Raw genomic sequence first — 24,057 nt, 5'->3', positions numbered from 1 at the left:
GGAAAACCTTCCTGAAGAGACGCAACACCTGATGCAAATTTTGGATTCTGAATTGGTGGGATTTATTGGCGGCATTTGTTCATGACTTGGACACATACAAACGTCTTGAAAAGATGGACGGATATTCGAAAGAATTTGGGGAAATATTTCCTTTTTCGTCATCGTCAGCTGTGAATGGGATACTGCAGAGCTCCATGTAACCAAAGGACAACGACTCAGGATGATGGTGTTTTTGTATTTTCTTTTTCTTTTTTACCTTTGGCCTTAGGGAATATTTTTTTTAAAATAAAGATATTGGGTGTACCAGTCTGACTCGGGAGTCTCTGAGGGGAATAAATGCGCCTTCACTGTTTAACAGCAGAAGGACGCCTGGCTTCGTCCTGAAGAGCGAGGCGTGGACGAAGGCGACGCTGTTGGCTGGCTGAGTCAGCACCAATGGGGGCCGGTTTTGACCCGGTCTGACCCCAGTTTGACCTTCACAGTGACCTTTGACCTCTCCGGTCCTGGCTCTCCACCTGCTCTGCTGCCTGGGTTCCGGAACGCTCCGCCCTGGGGCCCAGAACGAGCCAATCAGAATGAAGAAGAGCCGCAGCGTGCTGTCGGTGACTGGAGAAGAGGTGAGATGAAGAACGTAAACAAGCAGAGTAATGCACAATAATAAGTAGATAAAATAAAAAAGCCTGTTGCCTTCTGAACAGACACGGCGTGAGAGATGAGATGCGGACGTGACAGATTGGACTGTGTGCGTGTGTGTTTGACAAACAAACCGTGTGACTTTCACACATCGAGCTGCCTTTGTTCCTGCCATCAGGATCTGTGCGCACGCTCAGACGTCCCAGTGGACAGCTAGTATCCTCCAGCGTACAATCACACAGCGTGCACTGCTCTGTCACAGTCCTCAGTGGAAACGGCCTGCTGCTGAATGAGCGCTGAATATAAATGGGACGTTTTCTGTTAGAGGTGATGCTTGTGCTGAAGGACATGACATCGTGCATTATTCAGGCACTCTGGCATTGATTATGCTGAGCAGGTGCCCATATGTTTCTGTACGTACGTGCGGTTGTGAGTATCTGTCCACATCTGGGTCTGGACGACATCAAACGCAGCATGGAAGCAACACGGCACTGTTGCCTAGCAACTGCTACCGTTCCCCCCAGTGTTTTGTTGCTACGGTGCTGCAGTGCAGATCAGCCTCTCGAAGCTCTGTCTCTCACACACACACACACACACGCACGCAGCCCTGTAGAGTCACACATACATTAATCATTTAGAATATGGGTTCCTGTAGAGGTTTCCTCACTTTTAAGAAGTCACTCACATTTGTAACAAAACATCAACTAAGATGAACTAGTTTCTTTCTTTTATCTGAAGCTGCCTATTTAAACTGTAAAACACAAAGAGCACATGGTTCATTATGATCTGTTCTGCTCTCCGTTCTTTTTTGTTTCCCTCCCATCTCACAGGGGAATGACTTGGAGGTAACAGATGCTGGGGAGAAGGCGGAGCCATCTCGCTGCAGCCGATCCTACACGTCCGGGGCCACGCTGGGGGCCGAGCTGCGCAGAGGGAGGACCAGAAGACTCTCACCAAGTCTCCAGGTATTCAAAGTCACCACGGACAAATGAACTTGCTTAGAGGTTGTTGGCCATAAAAGGAAGCATGTACTCACCATTGACAAGCCACCATTCAATTTCAGTTCAGTTTATTTATGTAACACCAAATCACAACAGAAGTTGTCTCAGGGCACTGAACAGAAACATTCACATACAGTACAGTGCCTTGTGAAAGTATTCGGCCCCCTTGAACTTTTCAACCTTTTGCCACATTTCAGGCTTCAAACATAAAGATATAAAATTTTAATTTTTTGTGAAAAATCAACAACAAGTGGGACACAATCGTGAAGTGGAATGAAATTTATTGGATGTGTCAAACTTTTTTAACAAGTAAAAAACTGAAAAGTGGGGCGTGCAATATTATTCGGCCCCCTTGCGTTAATACTTTGTAGTGCCGCCTTTTGCTGCAGTTCCAGCTGCAAGTCTCTTGGGGTATGTCTCTATCAGTTTTGCACATGGAGACACTGAAGTTCTTGCCCATTCTTCGTTGCAAAACAGCTCGAGCTCAGTGAGGTTGGATGGAGAGCGTTTGTGAACAGCAGTCTTCAGCTCTTTCCACAGATTCTCGACTGGATTCAGGTCTGGACTTTGACTTGGCCATTCCAACACCTGGATACGTTTATTTGTGAACCATTCCATTGTAGATTTGGCTTTATGTTTTGATCATTGTCTTGTTGGAAGATAAATCTCCGTCCCAGTCTCAGGTCTCTTGCAGACTCAAACAGGTTTTCTTCCAGAATGGTCCTGTATTTGGCCCCATCCATCTTCCCATCAATTCTGACCATCTTCCCTGTCCCTGCTGATGAAAAGCAGGCCCAAACCATGATGCTGCCACCACCATGTTTGACAGTGGGGATGGTGTGTTCAGGGTGATGAGCTGTGTTGCTTTTACATCAAACATATCGTTTTGAATTGTGGCCAAACAGTTTGATTTTTGTTTCATGTGACCAGAGCACCTTCTTCCACATGTTTGGTGTCTCCCAGGTGCTTGTGACAAACTTTAAACAACACATTTTATGGATATCTTTGAGAAATGTCTTTCTTCTTGCCACTCTTCCATAAAGGCCAGATTTGTGCAGCGTATGACTGATTGTTGTCCTATGGACAGACTCTCCCACCTCAGCTGTAGATCTCTGCAGTTCATCCAGAGTGATCATGGGCCTCTTGGCTGCATCTCTGATCAGTCTTCTCCTTGTTCCAGATGAAAGTTTAGAGGGACGGCCGGGTCTTGGTAGATTTGCAGTGATCTGATTCTCCTTCCATTTCAATATGATTGCTTGCACAGTGCTCCTTGGGATGTTTAAAGCTTGGGAAATCTTTTTGAATCCAAATCCGGCTTTAAACTTCTCCACAACAGTATCTCAGACCTGCCTGGTGTGTTCCTTGGTCTTCATGATGCTCTCTGCGCTTTGAACAGAACTCTGAGACTATCACAGAGCAGGTGCACTTATACGGAGACTTGATTACACACAGGTGGATTCTATTTATCATCAGTCATTTGGGACAACATTGGATCATTCATAGATCCTCACTGAACTTCTGGAGTGAGTTTGCTGCACTGAAAGTAAAGGGGTCGAATAATAGTGCACGCCCCACTTTTCAGTTTTTTATTTGTTAAAAAAGTTTGACACATCCAATAAATGTCATTCCACTTCACGATTGTGACCCACTTGTTGTTGATTCTTCACAAAAAATAAAAATTTTATATCTTTATGTTTGAAGCCGCTGGAGGGACTATGTTTCTCGGCTGGCCTGGGAACGCCTCGGGATTCCCCTGGAAGAGCTGGCCCAAGTGGCTGGGGAGAGGGAAGTCTGGGCCTCCCTACTTAGGCTGCTACCCCCGCGACCCGACCCCGGATAAGCGGAAGAAAATGGATGGATGGATGGATGGATGGATGTTTGAAGCCTGAAATGTCGCAAGAAGTTGAAAAGTTCAAGGGGGCCGAATACTTTTGCAAGGCTCTGTACATACAAAAGCCAATTAGTAAAAATGAGCCATCTAAGGAAGGAAGCATACGCCTTGAATCTTCACTTCATCGTAGTCTCCCATCCTGAGCAAGCACAAAGGCAACATTGGAAAGGAAAAACTCCCTTTTAACAGGAAGTAACCTCCAGCAGAACCAGGCTCAGGACAAGCGGCCATCTGTTTCAACCAGCTGGGTTTGAGAGGACAGGAAGGAGAGACAAACGAAGACAGAATGGCAGGTCTAGATGTAGGTGCAGGTGTACCTCCTATTGGGAAAAAAAGACAAAAAACACAAGTTAAGATTGAAAAAATTATAAATACACAACAGGTTGAGTAGAATAAGTACCTTTTGAGTCAAAGTTTCTATCAGATATGTCTTCATAAATAATTCTGTTTCATAACCATTAAAAGTTCCTTTGAAAATGACTGTTTTCCTCTGCTGGCAACCTGTCAAATCCCTTCGTATAACCTTTGGCATCATTGTGAAGCTTGGGGATTTTTTTTTATTTAGGGATGGAAAAAAAGAAGCTTTTAAAATGCACTTTTGGAAACACAACTAACTTGTTGCTAGCCTGATGAAAAATTGCAGAATTTCAACAAACTGCGTTTCGTTTTGAAGCTTTTGAGATGGAGAATTTAAAAATAATAACTCAACAATAAAAAAAATCCCCACTCTGACTCATTTTGTCAGCACAGGTCAAATATTACAAATAATTAAGTTATTTGGTGTCCAGTCAAGAAGAAATGTTTCATACAAAATCTGCATACATATTCTGGCTTTTCAGATTTTTCTAATATATTACATTTTGTAGTCAGAAGCAATATTCTGAAAAAATAAAATAAAAGTTTCTTCTTCGCCAACTTGAAACGTATAAAACAGTCAACTGAGCACAAGCAGATTATAACTTACAGGCTTTTTGTTTTCTCCGTTATAAAATTATAATTATATTTTGTTCTTTTTGACCTCAAACATGTGGTTACATAAAGAGAGGACGAAGTCATTATTAGGGCTCAGGAAGAAAACAACCTCTATAAAATCTGACTGCATCTACTCTGAGCTGTGTTGTAGGTCTGTTGAGATAAAACAGCTGCTTTAAAACTGGAACAAGAAAGTGCATTAAATAAATCATCTTGTGCAATCAGATTGTAACATTAAGATAGTTTCTCACACTCATCCTCCTGTCATTATTTTTTACATCAATCCTAAATTGTAAAATTGAATAAAACCCTGTGCTGATTAATATGATGACCTGATGGATCTTATGCTAAAGGAAATGAAATATTGAAGCATCATTGGTTCATATGAACTTTGTGCTTTTCTTATTATGATTGCCTGATATTTTCAAGTTCAAGAATCTATATTATCCCCAAGGCGCAATTTGTTTCACAGTCAGTAACACAAAACTTCCATACTAGACACCAAGACATTAAAATAACAATACATTAAATCATCAATGTTCATTGAGAAGCCTGATTGCCACAGGGATGAATGAGTTTTTCAGTCTGTTTGTCCTACATCTGGGCTGCAGATGTTTGTGTCCAGAAGGACGCAAACTGAACTCACCATGGAGTGATGATCAGGATCTGCCAGAATCAGCCTGAACTCACCATGGAGTGGATGATCAGGATCTGCCAGAATCAGCCTGAACTCACCATGGAGTGGATGATCAGGATCTGCCAGAATCAGCCTGGTCTTATTCACTGACCTTGCCTTGTGGAGGTCAGGAAGGTTCTGTAGTTTTGCTGCACATCTTGACAATCCCTGAGAGTTTGCTTTGCATGTCAAAAACAGGAACAAACTCTCACATTTTGGCTCATCTCACTCAGTTTAAATACCTTCCTAACTGATGGAAAATAAAGGCAATCACAATCAGAATGATGTTACCAGAAAAGGTTATTACATCATCCATTAGGTCAGCTCTTGCTTGTATGGATTTGAAGGTGACTCACTAAAGCATGACGCCAAACTGTAATGATCAGCTTACCAAACACACTTCAGTGTCATTTATAATAAAAACTTTGCCAATATAACAATCTGTGTAGACTGCTCTTCTGGTCTGTTTGTTTTTATTATCATAAAAAAAATAATAAATGAGTTCCCTCATAGGGCTGGGTGATATGGACCAGTATTAATATCTCAATACTTTAAGAGAAATGGCGATATATGATATATATATATCAACATTTTTTTCTTTCCATAAAGTAATAAAATTATATTTGAGTCAAAGCTTTGTCCCAATTGTCACACAGGCACATTTTTTAACAAACAGCTGTAACTACAAAATAAATGTCTAAGAATTATCTATTTACATACTTTGTATATTAAATAATAATCCTCTTCAACTGTGTCGCCTTCACGACGTTAGTAAGCGTGAGTGAAGCAGTACGTGAGGGTCTGTTTGTATTCAGTGATGGAGGAGTCGTGTGAAGTTGGCGGTGCAGACGGGCAGAAAAAGGAGAACTACATGGATTTTCAAGTGTGTGATATTAATAAAGCAATGGCTTATCATATCACTAAAGACATGGTCCTTAGCAGCTAAAAAGATGGCTAACTTTAGTCGTCTTGTTCCACAGTTGAGCCACCGTCTTTAGCGATACGATAAGCTGCTGCTTCATTAATGTCGCGCTCTCTCTCACTGTTCCTCTCATAAGGCACAGCATGGCTAAACGAGTTTTGTACTGTGGTTGCGTGAGGAGACGTTGACATACGGAGTTGACAACATTCTTCATTTTGCAGTAACTTCTTAGGTCTTGAAATAAATTTGTGGTACTACTACCTTTTGTGGCAATGGTTTTATGACACGTTTTGCAAAAAGGTCCTGGGTTCGATCCCCAGTCATTTCACATTTTGTGGTGTCTCTGAGCAGGACACCTCATTCCCAGTTGCTCCCCGGGTGCATTCAATAGCTGCCCACTGCTCCATCTGGTGGTAGATGGGTTAAATGCAGAGAGCCAATTTCACCATTGTATGAAAACATACAATGATGACAATACATAACACGTTATAAATTACTGCATTTTGTTCGACATCCTCCTTTTAATATCCAAACCACTGCCAGATTATTAATCCAGTGCTGTTTCTCTTCGGAACTAGTTCACGGACTCCTTTTCAGTTACCATCTCATTGCTCACCTGAAACCCCCGTTGTCGCCATATTCTTTCCTATCTCAAAGTCTACATGCGCAATCTCTGCACAGCGTGTCTGGCAGACAATGTTCAAGTTGGGAGGGAGCAGGGATTAGTGATGCATTCGTAGCGTGTCGGATAAACAACACAGTGAATTAGATGCAGAAAGTTTAATAATTGATTGACAGTTTATTGTGTCCTCGATGGTTGCAATAGAGCCAATTTAACCAACGTAAATTGAAAAACTCATGATACATCAAGTATATTCGATACATCGCCCAGCCCTGTTCCCTCACTCTGGTGATCCCTGAGAAAGGGAGCAGGCGAAAAAAAATAAAAAAATCTGTTATTTGTTGGAGGAAAAAGAGAAGAAAAGTTTTTATTTTCTCCTGTGGACCTCATTGGCTGACAGTTAGTTCAATCAGCAGGCTCTACAAAGTTCACATGCACTGAAACTGCAACACACAGCAGATTAGTACAATACTGCAGTATAAAGTTCAAACCACTAATACTACTACTACTACTACTACATGCACCTTTACTTTCCTATCGAACATTTATTTGTTTTCCTCAATGGCAGTAAAGTGTTTTTATTATAACGGTTTATCAGTATAACACAGTTGATACTTTGTTAGTCTTTCCACCATTAGTTTATTTTTACAGTGAATTAAACAAGAAAAACAAGAATAAGAAAATGTGATTTAATTTTTCTTGTATTTGAATTATCCACATAGGCTAAAAGGACTTAAGTGAGAGTATGTCTCTAATATAGTTTATAACCCAACTGAGTTCTTCAAAATATTCTTTTCAATGCAATTTTTCAAAACACACGGAGGGAAAAACCGATGGAAATGTGACTCAAAAAGCATTAATTATATATTTTTTCTTTATTGAAGTGAATAATTGAAAAAAAATATGACTTTTTGGGTTGTATTCTCCACTATTGTTGGCAACCCAAACTAGAGCTCAGCCGATATATCAGTATGAATGACATCTTAGGCCGATATAGCCATTTGGGGACCTATCGGTATCGGTGACGTGTCCCATTATGTGCAGATGTAAACACTTCTACTTTTCACCCTCAAAATGCTGGAACCAGTCGTAATTGTACAATGTTTCCAGCAGAGAGCACATGAAGACTACTTTCAAGTCATGGCCATTCACTTAAGTTTCATTTTCAGCACAGACGAAGCAGGGAGCAATTAAGTAGCGTAGTTTGCTGAACCGAGCATGGTACGTTTATTTTAAGTGATCTGTAAAAATTTTAAACTCAACAATAATAAATTATCTTCAATTCTCCAACTCACTTGCTACATGCCTCTCAAGTGAGCAAGCTAATGTTTAGATAACCTAGCATAAGCTATTGCCTTATAAAACTTTAACCAGAAGAATAAATCTAACGTAGTGGTAAATATACATCAGTGTTAGTGACGTTATCTTTGTCGTCGTCAATGAAATGCATTGTTTGTCTGAAACGGGTATTATCTGCAAAGAAAAGAAAAAAAAAATGTAGCTGCAGTCAGTACTAATTAGACCTTCACCATAGGGACAGTTTAAACGATGAACAGGGAAGGGTGTTTCTCTGTTTTTTTTTTTTTCATTTTAAAGTTCAATTTATGATTCTATTAATTGTTTTTAAAAGTTTACATGGTCTTGCCCCATCTTGCCTCACTGAGCTGCTTCACCCATACCTGCCTGCTCGGTTCCTCTGGTCAGCTGCTCCTTGAGATGCTGAGGTCCAAACGGAGGCTCAGAGGCAACAAAGCTTTTTCTGTAGCCACTACAAGACTATGGAATGATCTCTCTCTTCCCATCCTTCACTGTCCATTGTTAAAACTCTTTTTAAAACACATTTTTTGCTCCCTGGCTTTTGACAGCCTGAAATTGCTCTGCACTACAGTTTTTATTGTTTTTAGTGTTTTACTGTTTTAACTCTTTTATTCTTTCATGTGTTTAAATGTCCTTGATTTTCTATGCACAGCACTTTGTTGCAGCTGTGGTTGTTTTTAAAGGGTTTTTATAAATATAGTATTTGTTTAATTTATATTTTTGTAACACACTTGATAACTTTATTGTGAATAGTGAAGGATAGAAATTGTGAACGCACGTTAGGAAGACTGTTTTTATGACCAGTGCACAACTTGTAAACCTACTGTGGGTCTATAGCGTGGATCTGATTTGCTTAGCTTCATGGTTGCTAACAGCTGAGCTAAATAAACAAGCCCGCTCCGCTTGCTGAACATTTTCAGCCATTATATTGGTTATCGACGGGCGCCTCCCTTCCCAATATCAATATTGCCGATAGCCAAGATTTCTATATCGGTCAGGCTCTGACACAAAAACATGAACCTATAAAGCTACTAAAATACCAATGTCGCCAGTTTGTAGAAACTTAAATTTGATATTTCATTACTACATATGATTATATTGGACTGGTTTGATGATAAAATAGGTCATTTGAAAATGGGGTTCTGTTGAAAATAGTTTATTTCTGACCAGCCAGACGAGCTAACAGAACCAATGTCCATCATTAAAAAATGCACAGTGGTCCAGAAGAACCTTTTACCACTGTGGGTTTCACTTTACATAATTTTTCAGGCAGAAATTAATTTTTTTCTTGCTAGAAGTGCCCCAGGCTGCACCAGAAGTGCTAAAGCTAACTGCTGCCACAACAATTTCAACCTGCAAAACACCCAAAGAGTTCTATGCAAATAACTGCACAAGGCAAAACCACCAACGCGGTGACGTTTCAAGAGTTTTTGCATGAACCATTATGTTACTTTTACATTGGAGCTGCGTTAAAAAGGCAGCAATGCACTTTGTTCTTGTCCTCGCTCAGACTAGCCGTTAACTTGTCATTCAGGTCAGACTTTATACCTGACTAGAGCCATTTTAAGATGGCTGTAATCCATTCAGATCTTGGCCCCGGACAGACTATTGTTAGATCGTCAATCTGGTAAAAATTTAACACCTCCAAACTAATGTGGTTAAAGAAGCTATCTACAACAATAAGACATCATTTGTTCACCATTTTCTCACAGAACCCCATTTCTGAACTATCAATTTTTTTTTTCCATTCAACTTTTATTTATACAGATTAGTCCCATTGAGCCTCAGGGACTCATTTACAAGAGAGACCTGAATTTAAACCAGTGGACAAGAGTTTGAATTACTGCTCAGGTTTCTAACACAATATTCCCCAGATTTCAGGGAACTTTGGCTCTTTGAAGCCCTCAGGTGGTTTTAAAACCAGTAATCTAATTTATATACAACGCCTGCTTTTTGCCTCTTCAGGTACCTTGCTGGCTCCGCCCCCGAGATCGCACTCGTTCACCTGACATCCTGAGCAATACGTCCCGTCCCACGACTCTTCCTCTACGCATCCCTCCACGCATCTCCATTACACAAGCAGACGCCGACAGGTTCTCACCTTGCATCAAACCACTCATGTTGCCCAAAGCTGAACATCTTCTGTCCTTTCTCATTATTTACATTTTGTTACAGTTACGAGGCAGAAAATGGCGTGTCCCCAGGTCGTACCCCTCTGGGTTCCCAGAGTCCAAGCCTCACTTTGAACACCTCCTTCCCTCAGGGCCAGAGAAGAGAGTCCTTCTTGTACCGCTCTGACTCAGACTACGACATGTCGCCAAAGACGGTCTCCAGAAACTCTACCCTTGCCAGTGAAGGGTAAGCCAAAATGGATTTCTCTTGTCACAGCAAGATGGACACCATTTGTAATGAATGTCCCAATTAATACATTTATCCATTGTTCTCATTGCCTGTTTTCAAACTCTCTCCCCTTCTTGTAGGTACACAGCAGAGGACTTTATTGTCACACCCTTTGCTCAAGTATGTATGACTAAACAGATGTGTTCATCTTAATAAATGGCCATAGAAATTGCTGCATACATAACTGATTCAAAAGTATTCTTTGCCATCTTTACATTAATATCAATAGTAGATGTAATGCAACTGATTTAAGTCATCTGTAGATGTGGATGTTTGTCTGAGGCTCTGTATGTATACACTCACATGCTGTCTGTTGGTTTAGGTACTGGCCAGTCTGCGATCAGTACGAAGCAACTTCAGCATCCTCGCCAACGTCTCCACGCCAACAATCAAGTCAGTACCAACAAATTGTTCTCACTTACACAAAACAATGAACATGCAGGTCTCAAATTATTATTATTATTATTATTATTATTGTTGCTCAAGCTGTACAAGAAAAGTGTAGAGTGCCCTCTTTGGGTCGGGGAGGAGGTCCTGCCCCAAGTGGAGGAGTTCAAGTATCTCGGGGTCTTGGTCACGAATGAGGGAAAAATGGAGCGTGAGATCGATAGGCGGATAGGTGCGGCGTCTGCAGTGAAGCGGGCGCTGTACCGGTCTGCTGTGGTGAAGAGAGAGCCGAGTCAAAAGGCGAAGCTCTCAATTTACTGGTCGATCTACGTTCCTACTCTCATCTATGGTCATGAGCTTTGGGCTGTGACTGAAAGAACGAGATCTCGGACACAAGCAGCTGAAATGAGTTTTCTACGCAGAGTGTCTGGGCTCTCCCTTAGAGATAGGGTGAGAAGCTCGATCATCCGGGAGAGACTTGGAGTCGAGCCGCTGCTTCTCTATCAGACAATGTGCTGGCTGAGACAGATGCTGTATTTAGAACAGCATACTATATTAAAAAGATGAATAGACCTTTTACTGATCATGATGATCTCATTGAACCTTGAGAAAAAAAATGGTGTCAACATGGGCACTAGTCTCCAGTCAAGAACAAACACATTTGGAACATTTTATAGACACTGAGTTAGTTCAACCTGTTTTTTGTCTATCTAAAAAAGTTAAGGCAGGTCCGCTGGATGGGTTCAAAAATGAAAAAAGATTGTAGAAATGTTTTGTCTTTCATCCGAAAGACTTTTTCAGTCTGAGGAGCTGTATTAAGCTCAGTCTTATAAATAACACCTTCTCATAGTAGATCACATGATCAAGGAGGACCATCAGCTCCTCCTTGATCATGTGAACAGCTAGTTCTGGATGTCAACAACAAACTGGTCAGTGTTGCCAGGTGAGAAATGTAGGATTATCGTACTAGAGACATAAAATTATCATATTTTGAGGGAAATAATCGTACACCCGTCATAACCAAAATAACAAATCTATTTATGCACTATAGTAGTGATGGGTTCGCTTCCAGACCGGCTCTGCTTCTTCTTCTTTTCTTTTTTCTTTTCCTCACTCATGGGGCGGCCGCAGCGGACTATTCAGCCAATCATGGCCGTTGTTCTGAGGCAAACGCAAACACGTCACTCGTAGGTAACATTTAGATGCATTTAGGTGCATCTGTTTGCAGACACAGATGCCTTCAGGGTTCACAAAAAAATTCCAACAGACAGTTGCAAGAGGCTGATGACAACCGATTATAACCACACATTCACGGAATGGTCAAATTATCATATTCTGATTTACCTCATTTTGTATTTTGCTTTGTGTGTTAGCTGTTGTTTTGTCTTTACAGCACTTTGGTTGGCCTTGTTGCTGTTTTAAGTGCTTTATAAATAAAGTGGTATGGTATATGTTTGGCCTTTTTTGGGATTATTGATCATACATTGTACAGAGGGCAAAATTGTCATATAAATACGATAATTATTGTACACCTGGCAACACTGAAACTGGTTGAGTCACTATGAGAAGGCGTTGTAAGACTGAGCTTAATACAGCTCCTCAGACCGAAGAAGTCTTTTGGATGAAAGATGAAACATTTACAATTTAAAATTTTTTTTTTTAACCCATCCAGAGGTTCTGACTTAACATTTTTAGATTTTTCTACCTGGATTATTGAGAATGCATCAGGATGTTTTTGTATAATTAATACTTCTATACTTAATACTTGAAAATGTTTGCTTTGATACTGTTTTATAAATTCTATGTTCTTTAAGCCATCTGTTGTACAAAGTTTGTTGTATATTTATGGAAATATAATCATCAGAGAAATTTTGAAAAGTTCAATACGCTTAAAAATCAAAATAAATTGACGATTACATTGTACTAACTGGTGTACTTTGGTTTCTAAGGACAGTATAACCACTACTAAAATGTAGACTACACCATTGCTTTCATCACAAGTTAAAACTAAAAATAATCCTATAACAGTATTTTATAACTGTGCATGTGTCTGTAATTTAATCCAGTCTGCCATCTTCTCACTGATCTGAGTACCTGCTGTGTTGTTAGGAGGTCACCTTTGGGTGGAGTGTGCGTCAGTCCCAGAGCGACACTATCAGACCAGCAGTACCAGCAGCTCGCCCTGGACACGCTGGAGGAGCTGGACTGGTGTTTAGATCAGCTGGAGACCATTCAGACCCACCGCTCCGTCAGCGAAATGGCTTCCAACAAGGTACAAAAACGTTTCAAAACCAGAGAATCCCCCTCAGTTTATCACACCTGCATGTTGCTGTGCAGTCTATAGTTAAAATCAAAACTAAAAGTTAAAGGTAAGATTTTTGGCTGTGTTTAATTGTCCTGTTGTTCGTTGCAATAACTATAAACGATAAAAACTATACGTATACTGTCATGTGAGCAAAATCCCTTTCTGAAAGAAATGTGTGATTTTCTCACACCGTACTTCTCATTCTGTCACAGTTTAAGAGGATGCTGAACAGAGAACTTTCACATTTGTCAGAGATGAGCCGCTCTGGGAACCAAGTGTCCGAATACATCTCAAGCACCTTCATGGGTGAGTCCCACCAAAATCCGTTGGCATCATAATCATGACGATTGCTGAATAAAATTAAAAGCATCCTTCGGTTTTCTTGTCAATCTGTAGACAAGCATCACGAGGTGGATATCCCGTCTCCGACGCTCAAGGACAAATCTATGAGTCACATCAGTGGAGTGAGGAAACTGTCTCACAGCTCCAGCCTATCCAGCGCTTCCATGCCTCGCTTTGGCGTCAACACGGACCACGAGGACGAACTCGCCAAGGTGTTCTTTTCAGTCTGGGTCTCACTCGCAAAAACTACGTTGCGCAAATCAAGTCCTCGCTTTTTTTAGTGTGAAAAACAAGAATATTTTCAAACCTGCGATGGTGTAGAAATCCCAGATGTGTTTGTTTATTGGCTTCTTGGTCAAAGTATAGGCTCTGTATTTGATGCCAAAATAAAGATATAGTAGACTTTAATTTTTTTAAGCCAACCAAAGAGTTTTCTTAGACTTAAGATATTGTATGAAAATGTAAACAAACGGTTCACATGCAAGATGAACGTTCACATCTCCATCATCTGCTGCAGAAATCAAATGGGCAATAAAGTTTCAATAAGACAATCTGCAGTGCAGTGGTTAGGGCTGTGGCCTCACAGCAAGATGTTTGCAGGTTCAAAACCTACTTTACTTTCTACTGCCTTTCTGTGTGGCGTTTACATGTCTTCCCTGTGCATGTATGTTTTTTGAGGTATGCTGGTCTCTCCCACAGACCAAAAGCATGTTGGGTGATTTGGCAACTCTAAATTATTGCGTCAGTGTTGAGTGTGAATGGTTGTCTGCCTCGTTCATCTCCACGTGGTCCTATGATGGACCTGTCCACTTCGTACTGACCACTTACTTATACCAAGGGTGTCCAAAGTGCGGCCCGAGGGCCATTTGCGGCCCTTGGAGTCATTTTGTGCGGCCCACAAATGCAGTTTAAGAATTATATAATTTTGACCAGCAAGTCGATGCAGACTTTCTGCACATTTATTGGTAATCCTTTTTTATATAATGTTTAGGTTTAACAGCAAAACAGATGAAAAACAATTGTCTCAAAATGAGGAATATTAAGCAAAATACAAACCGTTGGATATAATTCTTTTATTTTCCTTTCATGGTGTAAAGCACCAAAAACTTTTACTTATTTCTATCTTTTGGCTAACGATTCATAAAACTTGTCTAAATATTACAGTTGATAAAATTAGAGGGAAATTAGACAATTTTTAATGAATATAACGTGGTATCGTCTACATACGAGTTGATAAACTTTATCAAACCTTCTATGAATCTGTTGTAGCGACTGACAGCTGGACGCATTTTCAGAACTTCGATCAGCCTTTTCTCATATTACACTTTTATTGCTGAGAACAGACTAAAATGAACTTTCCAAACACAAGAAAACAACAAACATAGACTCAACAAAATCAAATAAATTAAATCCTTTTAAATAAAAATATAAGCTAAATGTTTATGAGGCTTTTAATGTTTTAGATGTACGACAATTTAAAATTATTTCTCCACCAAAATGTGTAAACTTTTGTCCTTTCTCCAAAATATTGTTCACAATGAGAGTTAAATTCACATTTTTATGGCCCACGAGTCCTTTCATCTTGATAGCTTTGGCCCACACATGAAAACTTTTGGACACCCCTGACTTAAACTTACAGAATAATTCCTCAAAATGAATCTGGACATAAAGACCTTGAATGCTTTTATAGCTGTTTCTTTTACGATCACTTGGTTTCTGTGTTCACATTTGATATTTCTGTGTGTTTAACCAGGAACTGGAGGATCTAGATAAGTGGAGCTTTAACATATTCAGAGTAGCAGAGTTCTCCAACAACAGACCCCTCAGCTGCATCATGTACACCATCTTCCAGGTAAAGAATAAAAATTAAAAAAACAGAAATCCCCACAGATTTCCTCTGACGTGCTTGTCTTTGCTCGTGTGTACCTGTTTGTGACGTTCCTGCTCCCTTTGTCCCTCCTCAGGAGCGTGAGCTCTTGAAGACATTTCGCATCCCCGTTGACACTTTTGTCACGTACGTGATGACCCTGGAGGACCATTACCATGGAAACGTAGCGTACCACAACAGCCTCCACGCTGCAGATGTCACCCAGTCCACACACGTCCTCCTCTCCACACCTGCTCTGGATGTACGTTCATGAACAAACACACACAAACATGCATAAGACGAAGCATTTTTGCTCACGTCAGGAGAAAAAAATAAAAACATCTATAAAGCCACGTGAATTGTACAGTCTATTCTTGGTTTTTTTTTTTAATGTAAAGTAAGTATAATCTACTTTTGTTAATTTAAGTGACTTTACCAATTATGTGCTCACACTAAAGCAAATTCTATTAATGGAAATTAGCCATTTTATAAGATTTGTTCACAAATAATTCACTTAATTTTTGTTTCTTTTAACTTACAGTTCTTATTCTTAAGATAATTTCCAGGTTTTAATAAGATAAACATAAGAATTTGTGATTTAAAAAAAAATTGTTTAAAAATAGTGATGCAAGGTGCAAAATAAAAGATCAGATTGTCAGAATTCCCTGTTTATACAAAGATAATTTTAAAAGTGTTAATCAATTAAAACAAAACTGACCTGCAGTACATGTAGTATTTGTAATCACACTAATCTTCACAGATTTCACTCATAAAATTTGCCTTTTTGGTGTCTGCGTGGAAGCAAACGTTAAAAATTAGATTAACAGAAAATCTGTTTTTACTTGAAACAAGACAAAAATAATTATAAATAAGAAAAAAATGGGTGGAAGAGATGAAAACATAATATTTAGTCATAATAAACTCGGTTCTTTAACACAAATTCCTGATTTTCTTTGGGATAAAAACTTCCTGTAAGTCACCCTCTGTTGTGTCAGGCTGCCTTCACTGATCTGGAGATCCTGGCTGCTCTGTTCGCTGCAGCTATCCATGATGTCGACCATCCTGGAGTTTCCAATCAGTTCCTCATCAACACCAGTGAGTCCACACACACACACACACACACACACACACGTTCAGTAGCACAATCTTCAGTCGGTGCTTCAACACAAACCGTGTTCACGCCACCTCCTCCTTTGTGCCTGTAGACTCAGAACTAGCGTTGATGTACAACGATGAGTCCGTTCTGGAGAACCATCACCTGGCTGTGGGCTTCAAGCTGCTGCACCAGGAGAACTGTGACATTTTCCAGAACCTCACCAAGCGGCAGCGCCAGAGCCTTCGCAAGCTCGTCATCGATATGGTCAGGGCCTCAACGATCGCACCTCAACACACAAACAGTTGAACTGGAAGCACAGCTGGAGTCTCACACTCCTCTCTTTAAATATGCTGCAGGAATCCTGTTTAACTTCAGATATATTCAGATTTACTTCAGCAAGTTTTTGCCTTCTTTTTTACTATTAGTAAATATTTAAAGAATATAATTGTCAATAGCAGTTTAAAACAATGCACGTTCACTTTTTTTTTTAATCAGATTTTGTAAAATACTGTCTATTGTACTAAGCATACCTGCAAACTCACAAGGGATGAAAAAGGTGGGGGTGAGGGGTTTCCTGTGCATTCTGGTATACTCCAAGAAGAAAATTAGGGGAAACGACAACATGCTTCACGTAAAAAAGCCTTGCTAGCATCCTAATTTATTTAGGACACACACTTTGGAGTGGTAGTGCAGAGGTTAGAGAAGGTGAGCCTATGATCGGAAGATCGCTGGTTCAACTCCCAGTACTGACAACATCAAAATATGGGTGGGATTGGTGAAGCACCCACATCTGTCTCCACCCTCATTTACCCCACTCTGGGCCCTTGAGCAAGGCCCTTAACCTCCACCATCTGCTCCCCCGGGCGCCCTAGACAGCAGCTCTCTGCTCCACACAGAGAGCTGTGGTAGCTCGGTGGTCTGTGGTTGTGTCAGGAAGGGCATCCGGCGTGAAAATAATTGCAAAGTCTTCATGCGACTCAGTTCGCTGTGGTGACCCCTGAAGAAGGGAGCAGCCGAAAGAAGAAAAAAAATGTAGGACAGACACAGGAAAGATTGTTAGTCAACCAAAAAAATAAACAAGCAACAACAGCTAAGCCAACCAGAGAAACCAAATGTAAGCTAAGCTAGCAGCGCACAAGCTAAGATGCTACAGATGTAGTGCTCTGCTTCTGTAATGCAGCCCCTAGATATAAACACTGAAATATCTGTGTTTATATCTATGATGCAGCCTACCTCCCCTTCGGTTGACAACTGTCGGCACTTATGTAGCGCTAAGCTAGTTCAACGTAAATGTGCTAGCTTAGTGCTTACGAGCTAGCGCAAGCTTTGTTGCGAGCTAACTAACGCGACTTACAAATTTAGCCGAAAAGCAACAAGTTTGCAGGTGTGACCATTTTTTTTAAATTTTACTATACATTTTGATGAAGGCCCTATTGGAAATTTAAAGCAAAAAAGTCTCTCCTCTCAGAAATATGATTTTGTTTTTCCTATGGATCTTGGTCAGTGTAGGTTACAACTTAACAGCTTCGAACTGATGAAGTCTTTTGGATAAAAGACAAAACGTTTCAACAAAAAGAAACCGTCCAGAGGACCTGACTTAACTTTGTTGGATTTTTTACTTGGATTATTGAGCATGAACTTTGATGTTAAGTAGGCAGTAATTGGGGTTTCCTGAAGAAAGGATCAGCTGACTGTAGCTTTATTTCTTACATAACTCATATTTTTGTGACGTATCACAATAACATGATGATAGAGAATAAGATTTATTTGAGCAGCCTGTGTGAGAGACAAATAAAAAAGAAAACAAGTGTTTAAAACTACAATTTCTGTCTGTGTGCAGGTGTTGGCTACAGACATGTCCAAGCACATGACGCTGTTGGCCGATTTAAAGACCATGGTGGAAACCAAGAAGGTGACGAGTTCAGGCGTTTTGCTCCTGGACCACTATACAGAACGAATACAGGTCATTGAAGTTTCTCTGACTTTCATCTGCATCTTAAATCTATGTTTGGGTTTCACATAAATTCATTGAACGGTTTTCTTCTATACGTTTTTCTTTGGTTTCCGGCAGGTACTGAAGAACATGGTGCACTGTGCGGACCTGAGCAACCCCACCAAGACGTTACTGTTATACAGGCAGTGGACGGAGAGGATCATGGAGGAGTTCTTCCGACAGGGTGACAAAGAGCGAGAGAGGGGCATGGAGATCAGCGCCATGTGTGACAAACACACCGCCTCTGTAGAGAAGAGTCAGGTAAAGCTCCACCTCTAAAGGACCGAGAGTATAGCTTTACAGAAAGTAACTTTAAAAGCTTCTATGCAGGATGAAATACAAAAACAAACTCTGCAAACTTTCTGTTCACTGTGAGCAGTCTGATCAAAGACCAACTTTTTACAATTACCTATAGTTTACTCAAAAACATCCTGCATATTTTCTAAACTCACTCTTACCGTTTCTCATTCCAGTACCTAAAATATCTCACTCTCTGCTAAAAGTGAATTTGTAAAGTAAAGATTTGGGGCAATTTGAATTTTGAGCTCCATCGTTGGAACATGTTGCAACACGTTTCACCTCAGAGCTCATAACTAATACTGACCAGCAGGTGACAGCAGAGCACAGTAATACTATGTCTAAGAAAATGTTTTAAAAGGAAAAGAAATCAAAAACATTATAGTCTTTTTCTCTTCCATGACCAAAAACAAATCCCCCAAAATGATGGCAACAATTATACAACACTCACGTACATATTTAAATTCATGCACAGTTAATATTTGCTGAAGAAGCCATTTTATTTTATCATGTAAATGGTTCTTGACTAGATTGTTCTACATCAGGGTTCAGACACGTTTTTTTCTGCTGAAACTTTTTGTGACCACACGAGTCCCAGACTGCCTCCAAATGTGCTGTGGACAGGTGGATTTACAGTAAAAACATTTTAAACATATTCCTAGAATTCATTAGAGCTGTCCATCTATGATCACATCACTCAAGACACATCCTAAAGCAATAGTTTAATCTTTAAAAGTGGAGTTTTGTAGAATGTTTGTGAACAACCTATTTGGAGAAATAGTTAATTTACCAAATTGACAAGCTAAATGATAGTGTGACTGTGGTCGAGACCTGCGGGAGTTGTAGCCATCTTAAAATGGCTCTAATCAAAACCAAACTTCAGTGCTTCATGTCAAGACTCTTACAGGGTTTTTAATTTTGCATTAGTTATTTTCATACAGTTTGAAGAAGCAATACACTTTGAATTTGCCCAGTCAGATGAGACGTAAGCTTGCCAATTTGTTAAAAAAAAAAAAAACGTTAAAAAAAAAATCTGATGTCGTTCAAAGAGCTTTCTAACACAAGTAAGACATTAACTTTCCATAACCTTCCCATAAAACCCTACTTTAAAAACTTTAAACCATTCTTTTAATGCCAGGTGCAATCAGTAATTCCTACTTGTCTCCAGTTTCACTACTTTTTTGTCTAAACTGAGCTCACTTGTAAATGAGTCTTCGAGGCTCAGTGTGATTTATCTGTCTAAATAAAGGTTGAATTGAATTGAATATTTGAATGGGTTTCAAACAGAAATGCACAAATGTAGGTTCTCAGAATTTACATCAAATCTTGTTATAAGATAAGAACTTTATTGATCCCGCAGGAAATTGTTGATACTGATGAGTTTTTTTGGACAGGGACAACAAACAAATCCTATTCTCCTTTAGTTTCCTCCACCAGTCTATAATTAGCTAAATGATTTGCTGGATGGGCAGCACGGTGGCGCAACTGGTAGAGCTGCTGCCTCTCAGCGAGCAGGTCCTTGGTTCAAACCCCGGTCCAGGGGCCTTTCTGGGTGGAGTTTGCATGTTCTCTCCGTGCATGCGTGGGTTTTCTCCGGGTACTCCAGTTTCCTCCCACAGTCCAAAAACATGCATGTTAGGCTGATTGGTAAGATGGATGGATTTGCTGGATTTGATGCTTGAGACATGATATGAACCTATCTTGATACTCAGTAACAAAAGAAAACACCTAACCTCATTCTTTCTATATATATATATATATATATATATATATATATATTTATACACTGTATAAAAGGCAGTTTTTGTATGACTGTTCCGAGTGTTGTCATTGTGTTAGAGAGTAAATGTCATTAATAAATTTGACATTAAACATAATCCAAGTTGAAGTGTTACATCATTTTCAGCTCCCTTTATGGCATCTGTATTTCGTAGCAGGCCAAATTGACAAGTGGCCATACAGAATAATGTAGTATTTTAATTCCACAGCAGAGGAAGCTATGTAGTCTGTAGGTCTAGGGAAAAAAATTATCAGTGTTAGTATTGGTTATCGGCCAAATAAGTTTTCACATATTGGCATATTGGCCAAAAATCCAATATTGTGCGTCCTTAATATATATATTTATAAATGCGTGAATTTGGTTACAGTAACTTCCAGCATCATCGGCGCAAAGCTTCCAAAGACAAGGTCTGTGGATTCTGTTAAGAATAGTTCACTCAATTAAAAATAAAATCTCTCCTTTTCCAGGTTGGATTCATCGACTACATTGTCCACCCGCTGTGGGAGACTTGGGCCGACCTGGTGCACCCAGACGCCCAGGAGATCCTGGACACTTTGGAGGAGAACAGGGAGTGGTACCTGAACACTATGCCCCAGTCGCCTTCACCTCCTCCTGACAGACACCTCCAGCAGGACCGCTTCCAGTTTGAACTCACACTTGAGGAGCTGGAGCACAACAATCACAACCACCTGTGTCTGAAGAGCGAACGGAGCAGCCAGAAAGCCATCTGTGACGAAAGAACGCAGGAAGGCCAGACAAACACGACGGGAGAGGAGCAGAACCACACCGAAGCTGAGAAAGACGACGAGGAGAATCACAACAGTGAGCAGAATGGGGTTCGGGAAGAAGAGGAAGAAAACACAGGAAGAAAGGAGGGAGAAGAAGAGCAGGAAGACAAGCAAGAAGAAACGGAGAGAGATGAAATGAATGGTGCACAAGGTGAGGAGACAAAAGAAGAAGAGATGGAGGAGGTAGACAAGGAGGAGGAGAATGATGAAGAAGGTGGAGAAAATGAGGAACCAGACAGACAGGAAAATGTAGAAGAAATGAATGAAGAAAAAGAGGAAGCTGAGGCACAAGCAGAGGAAAAGACAGAAAGTTTGTCTGAAAGAGAGGAAGACATAGATGAAAAGGATGGAGACACAGAAGGAAAAGGAGAAGAGACAGAAACGGAGGACAAAGACAAGGAAGAGGAACAGGAAGGAATAGAGGAGGAAGTGGAAGAGGAAGAAGCACTTCAGGAGGCTGAGGAAGATGACGTAAAAGAGGAAGAGGACAGTTAGTCAACAAATTCACAGGGTCAGTGAGGGAAAAAGTAAATGGGAGGTAAAGAGGGGTCAGAGCGGCTCTGACAAGCAGCAGCATGTCTGTAAAAGAGCTGGAAAACGTCCGTCTGACCACTTTATTATGCAGCACTCGTCTGAAGGCCAGTTTACGTTCACCTTCTGATATCTTCAAAAGCTCAGAGTAAAACTAACGACCAACAGAGCAGCACTGGGAACTGTGGATCCTCCTGAGCAGCCAGACTGGTGCAGTGAGCCGACGAGCCGGTAGTGACGAGACTTCTCAACCTGGTGTCTGTGCATCCATCACTGCCGTTGGGGATAAACGGGGGACATAACAATAATAATAACAGTGGGGGCAGACCGGTTTAATCAACCTTTTGTAGCTTCTGGAAATAAATAAAAATAATAATACTGAAATACGTACATGCAAAAAAAGTGTGTGCCCGTTTTCCGGCTGTTATAGACTGTCACCCATTGTCTCCTGGTTACCGTCTACGTCTTATTGATGAGGAAGATTACACAAACATTAACTCAAGAGGAAGTGTTCAGAGAGTCTCATAAGAAAGATTGAACAATGCAGTCTGGGAAGTGTAGTTTGTCATATTATCTCCACTACAACCCCAATTATGACAAAGTTGGGAGGTTGTGTAAAATGTAAACGAAAACAGAACGCAATTATCTGCAAAACTCATAATCCCATATTATTCACAATGGAACCTAGTAAACTTAAATACACTAAGAAATTGTACCATTTATAGGAAAAAACTTTTGTGATTGCAGCAAAACCTTAAAAAAAAAAAAGAGTTTCTCTCTGTGAAGCTTCCCCTCTTCTGTTAACAGTCTGTAAAACTACAAACCAAGGAGAGCAGCTGCTGGAGTCTTTGGAGGTGAATGAAGTCCTGTTGTCTGACGTGGGATTCTAGCTGTTCAACGATCCTGGGTCTTTGCTAGATTTTTTTTAATTTTTATTTTATGATGCATCAAATGTTTCTATTGAGGTCTGGACCCAGACTGTGCTGTTATAATGGCTGCAGTTTAACATGGTCTTACTGAAATATGCATCCTTGGATAGACATAATCTATATAGGAGCAGATGCTCTAAACCTTGTACATACTTTTCTGCATTTTTCCAGCCTTTCCAAATGTGCAAGCTGCCAAAGCTAGAGGCACTAATGCACCCCCATACCACCTGCGAGGCTCACTTTTGAACTGTGTGCTGATAATAGGCTGGATGGTCCCTCTCCTCTTTAGTACAGAGGACATTGTGTTCATGGTTTCCAACATGAATTTCAGTTTGATTTCTCTGACCACAGAGCAGTTTCCCACTTTGCCTCAGTCCATTTTAAATGAGCTTTGGTCCAGATAGAAGGCCGTTTCTCTATGATGTTCACATATGGCGTCTTCTTTGCTTGATAGAGCTTTAACCAGCATTTGTAGATGGCACGGAGAACTGTATTTACAGAAATTGGTTTGTGGAAGCGTTTCCAGCACAAAATCAGATTACTTTTTAATGTGCGGCTGTCCGAGGGCCTGAAGATGACGAGCATCCAATATTGACTTTCAGCATATATTTCTCCACATTCTTAACTTTTGGGGGGATTTTGTTGACATTTTGAAATGTAGATGATGGGCTATTCAAAGTGTTCCCAAATTTCCATAGAGGAACTTTGTTTTTTCATTCAATTTTAGACCCAGTTTTTCTCAGATTGGTGAACCCCTGCTTATCTTCACTTCTGTGGGATTCAGCCACTGCAGCTCTTTTTATACCCAGTCCTCTTAAATGCTCCTGCAGCTGTTTCCTCCTCATACCACCTACGTTTACAGCCTTTTGGTGCACCAGTTCCAAATGTTTTTGAGATGTGTTGCTGCCCCCAAATTCTAAATTACATTTAAAAAAACATAACATTGCTTTTGTTCAAGGTTTGACTAGTTAACGATGATTCGCTGCAGATAAAACATGGGTTTACAAGATTTCCAAATCATTGCATTCTGTTTCATTTTATGCTTTACACAACGTCCCGACTTTGTCATGATTGGTGTACTCCACAGGAAGCTTCAAACGCTGTGGTCAACGAACCGTGTATCCTCCTCACATGTTAGCCCTGAAGTGACGATGCTGGATTTTCCCACATTTCTTAAAAAAATAAAATATGTGGACTCTCCTCTCAAAGTGGAAACATAAAAGGCTGATGTATCGTATGTGTCGATGTTGAGTTGTGTCAAGATAAAAAAAAATTAAAACACCAAGTGTTTATGCCATTGTGACATCA

General features: G+C 40.3%; 1 protein-coding gene across 1 annotated transcript; it reads left to right on the top strand.

The window, feature by feature from the left end:
- The first annotated feature begins 483 nt into the window (after window positions 1-483).
- On the top strand, window positions 484-22,499 carry LOC119422968 (cAMP-specific 3',5'-cyclic phosphodiesterase 4B). The gene is made up of 16 exons (XM_037690378.1): window positions 484-617; window positions 1,464-1,598; window positions 10,000-10,127; window positions 10,210-10,392; window positions 10,515-10,554; window positions 10,757-10,827; window positions 12,931-13,093; window positions 13,339-13,432; window positions 13,523-13,680; window positions 15,222-15,320; window positions 15,433-15,597; window positions 16,331-16,430; window positions 16,541-16,695; window positions 18,272-18,394; window positions 18,503-18,685; window positions 20,969-22,499. Exons 1-16 carry the CDS (start codon window positions 576-578, stop codon window positions 21,782-21,784), a joined length of 2,655 nt encoding a protein of 884 aa, XP_037546306.1. The 5' UTR covers window positions 484-575; the 3' UTR covers window positions 21,785-22,499.
- Window positions 22,500-24,057: the final 1,558 nt, after the last annotated feature.

The sequence above is a fragment of the Nematolebias whitei genome, chromosome 16 (genome assembly GCF_014905685.2).
Source record: "Nematolebias whitei isolate Nwh7 chromosome 16, NemWhi1, whole genome shotgun sequence".
NCBI classification, from domain to species: domain Eukaryota; kingdom Metazoa; phylum Chordata; class Actinopteri; order Cyprinodontiformes; family Rivulidae; genus Nematolebias; species Nematolebias whitei.
Note: the sequence above shows the minus strand (reverse complement) of the source record. Positions and strands in the feature narration are given on the sequence as shown.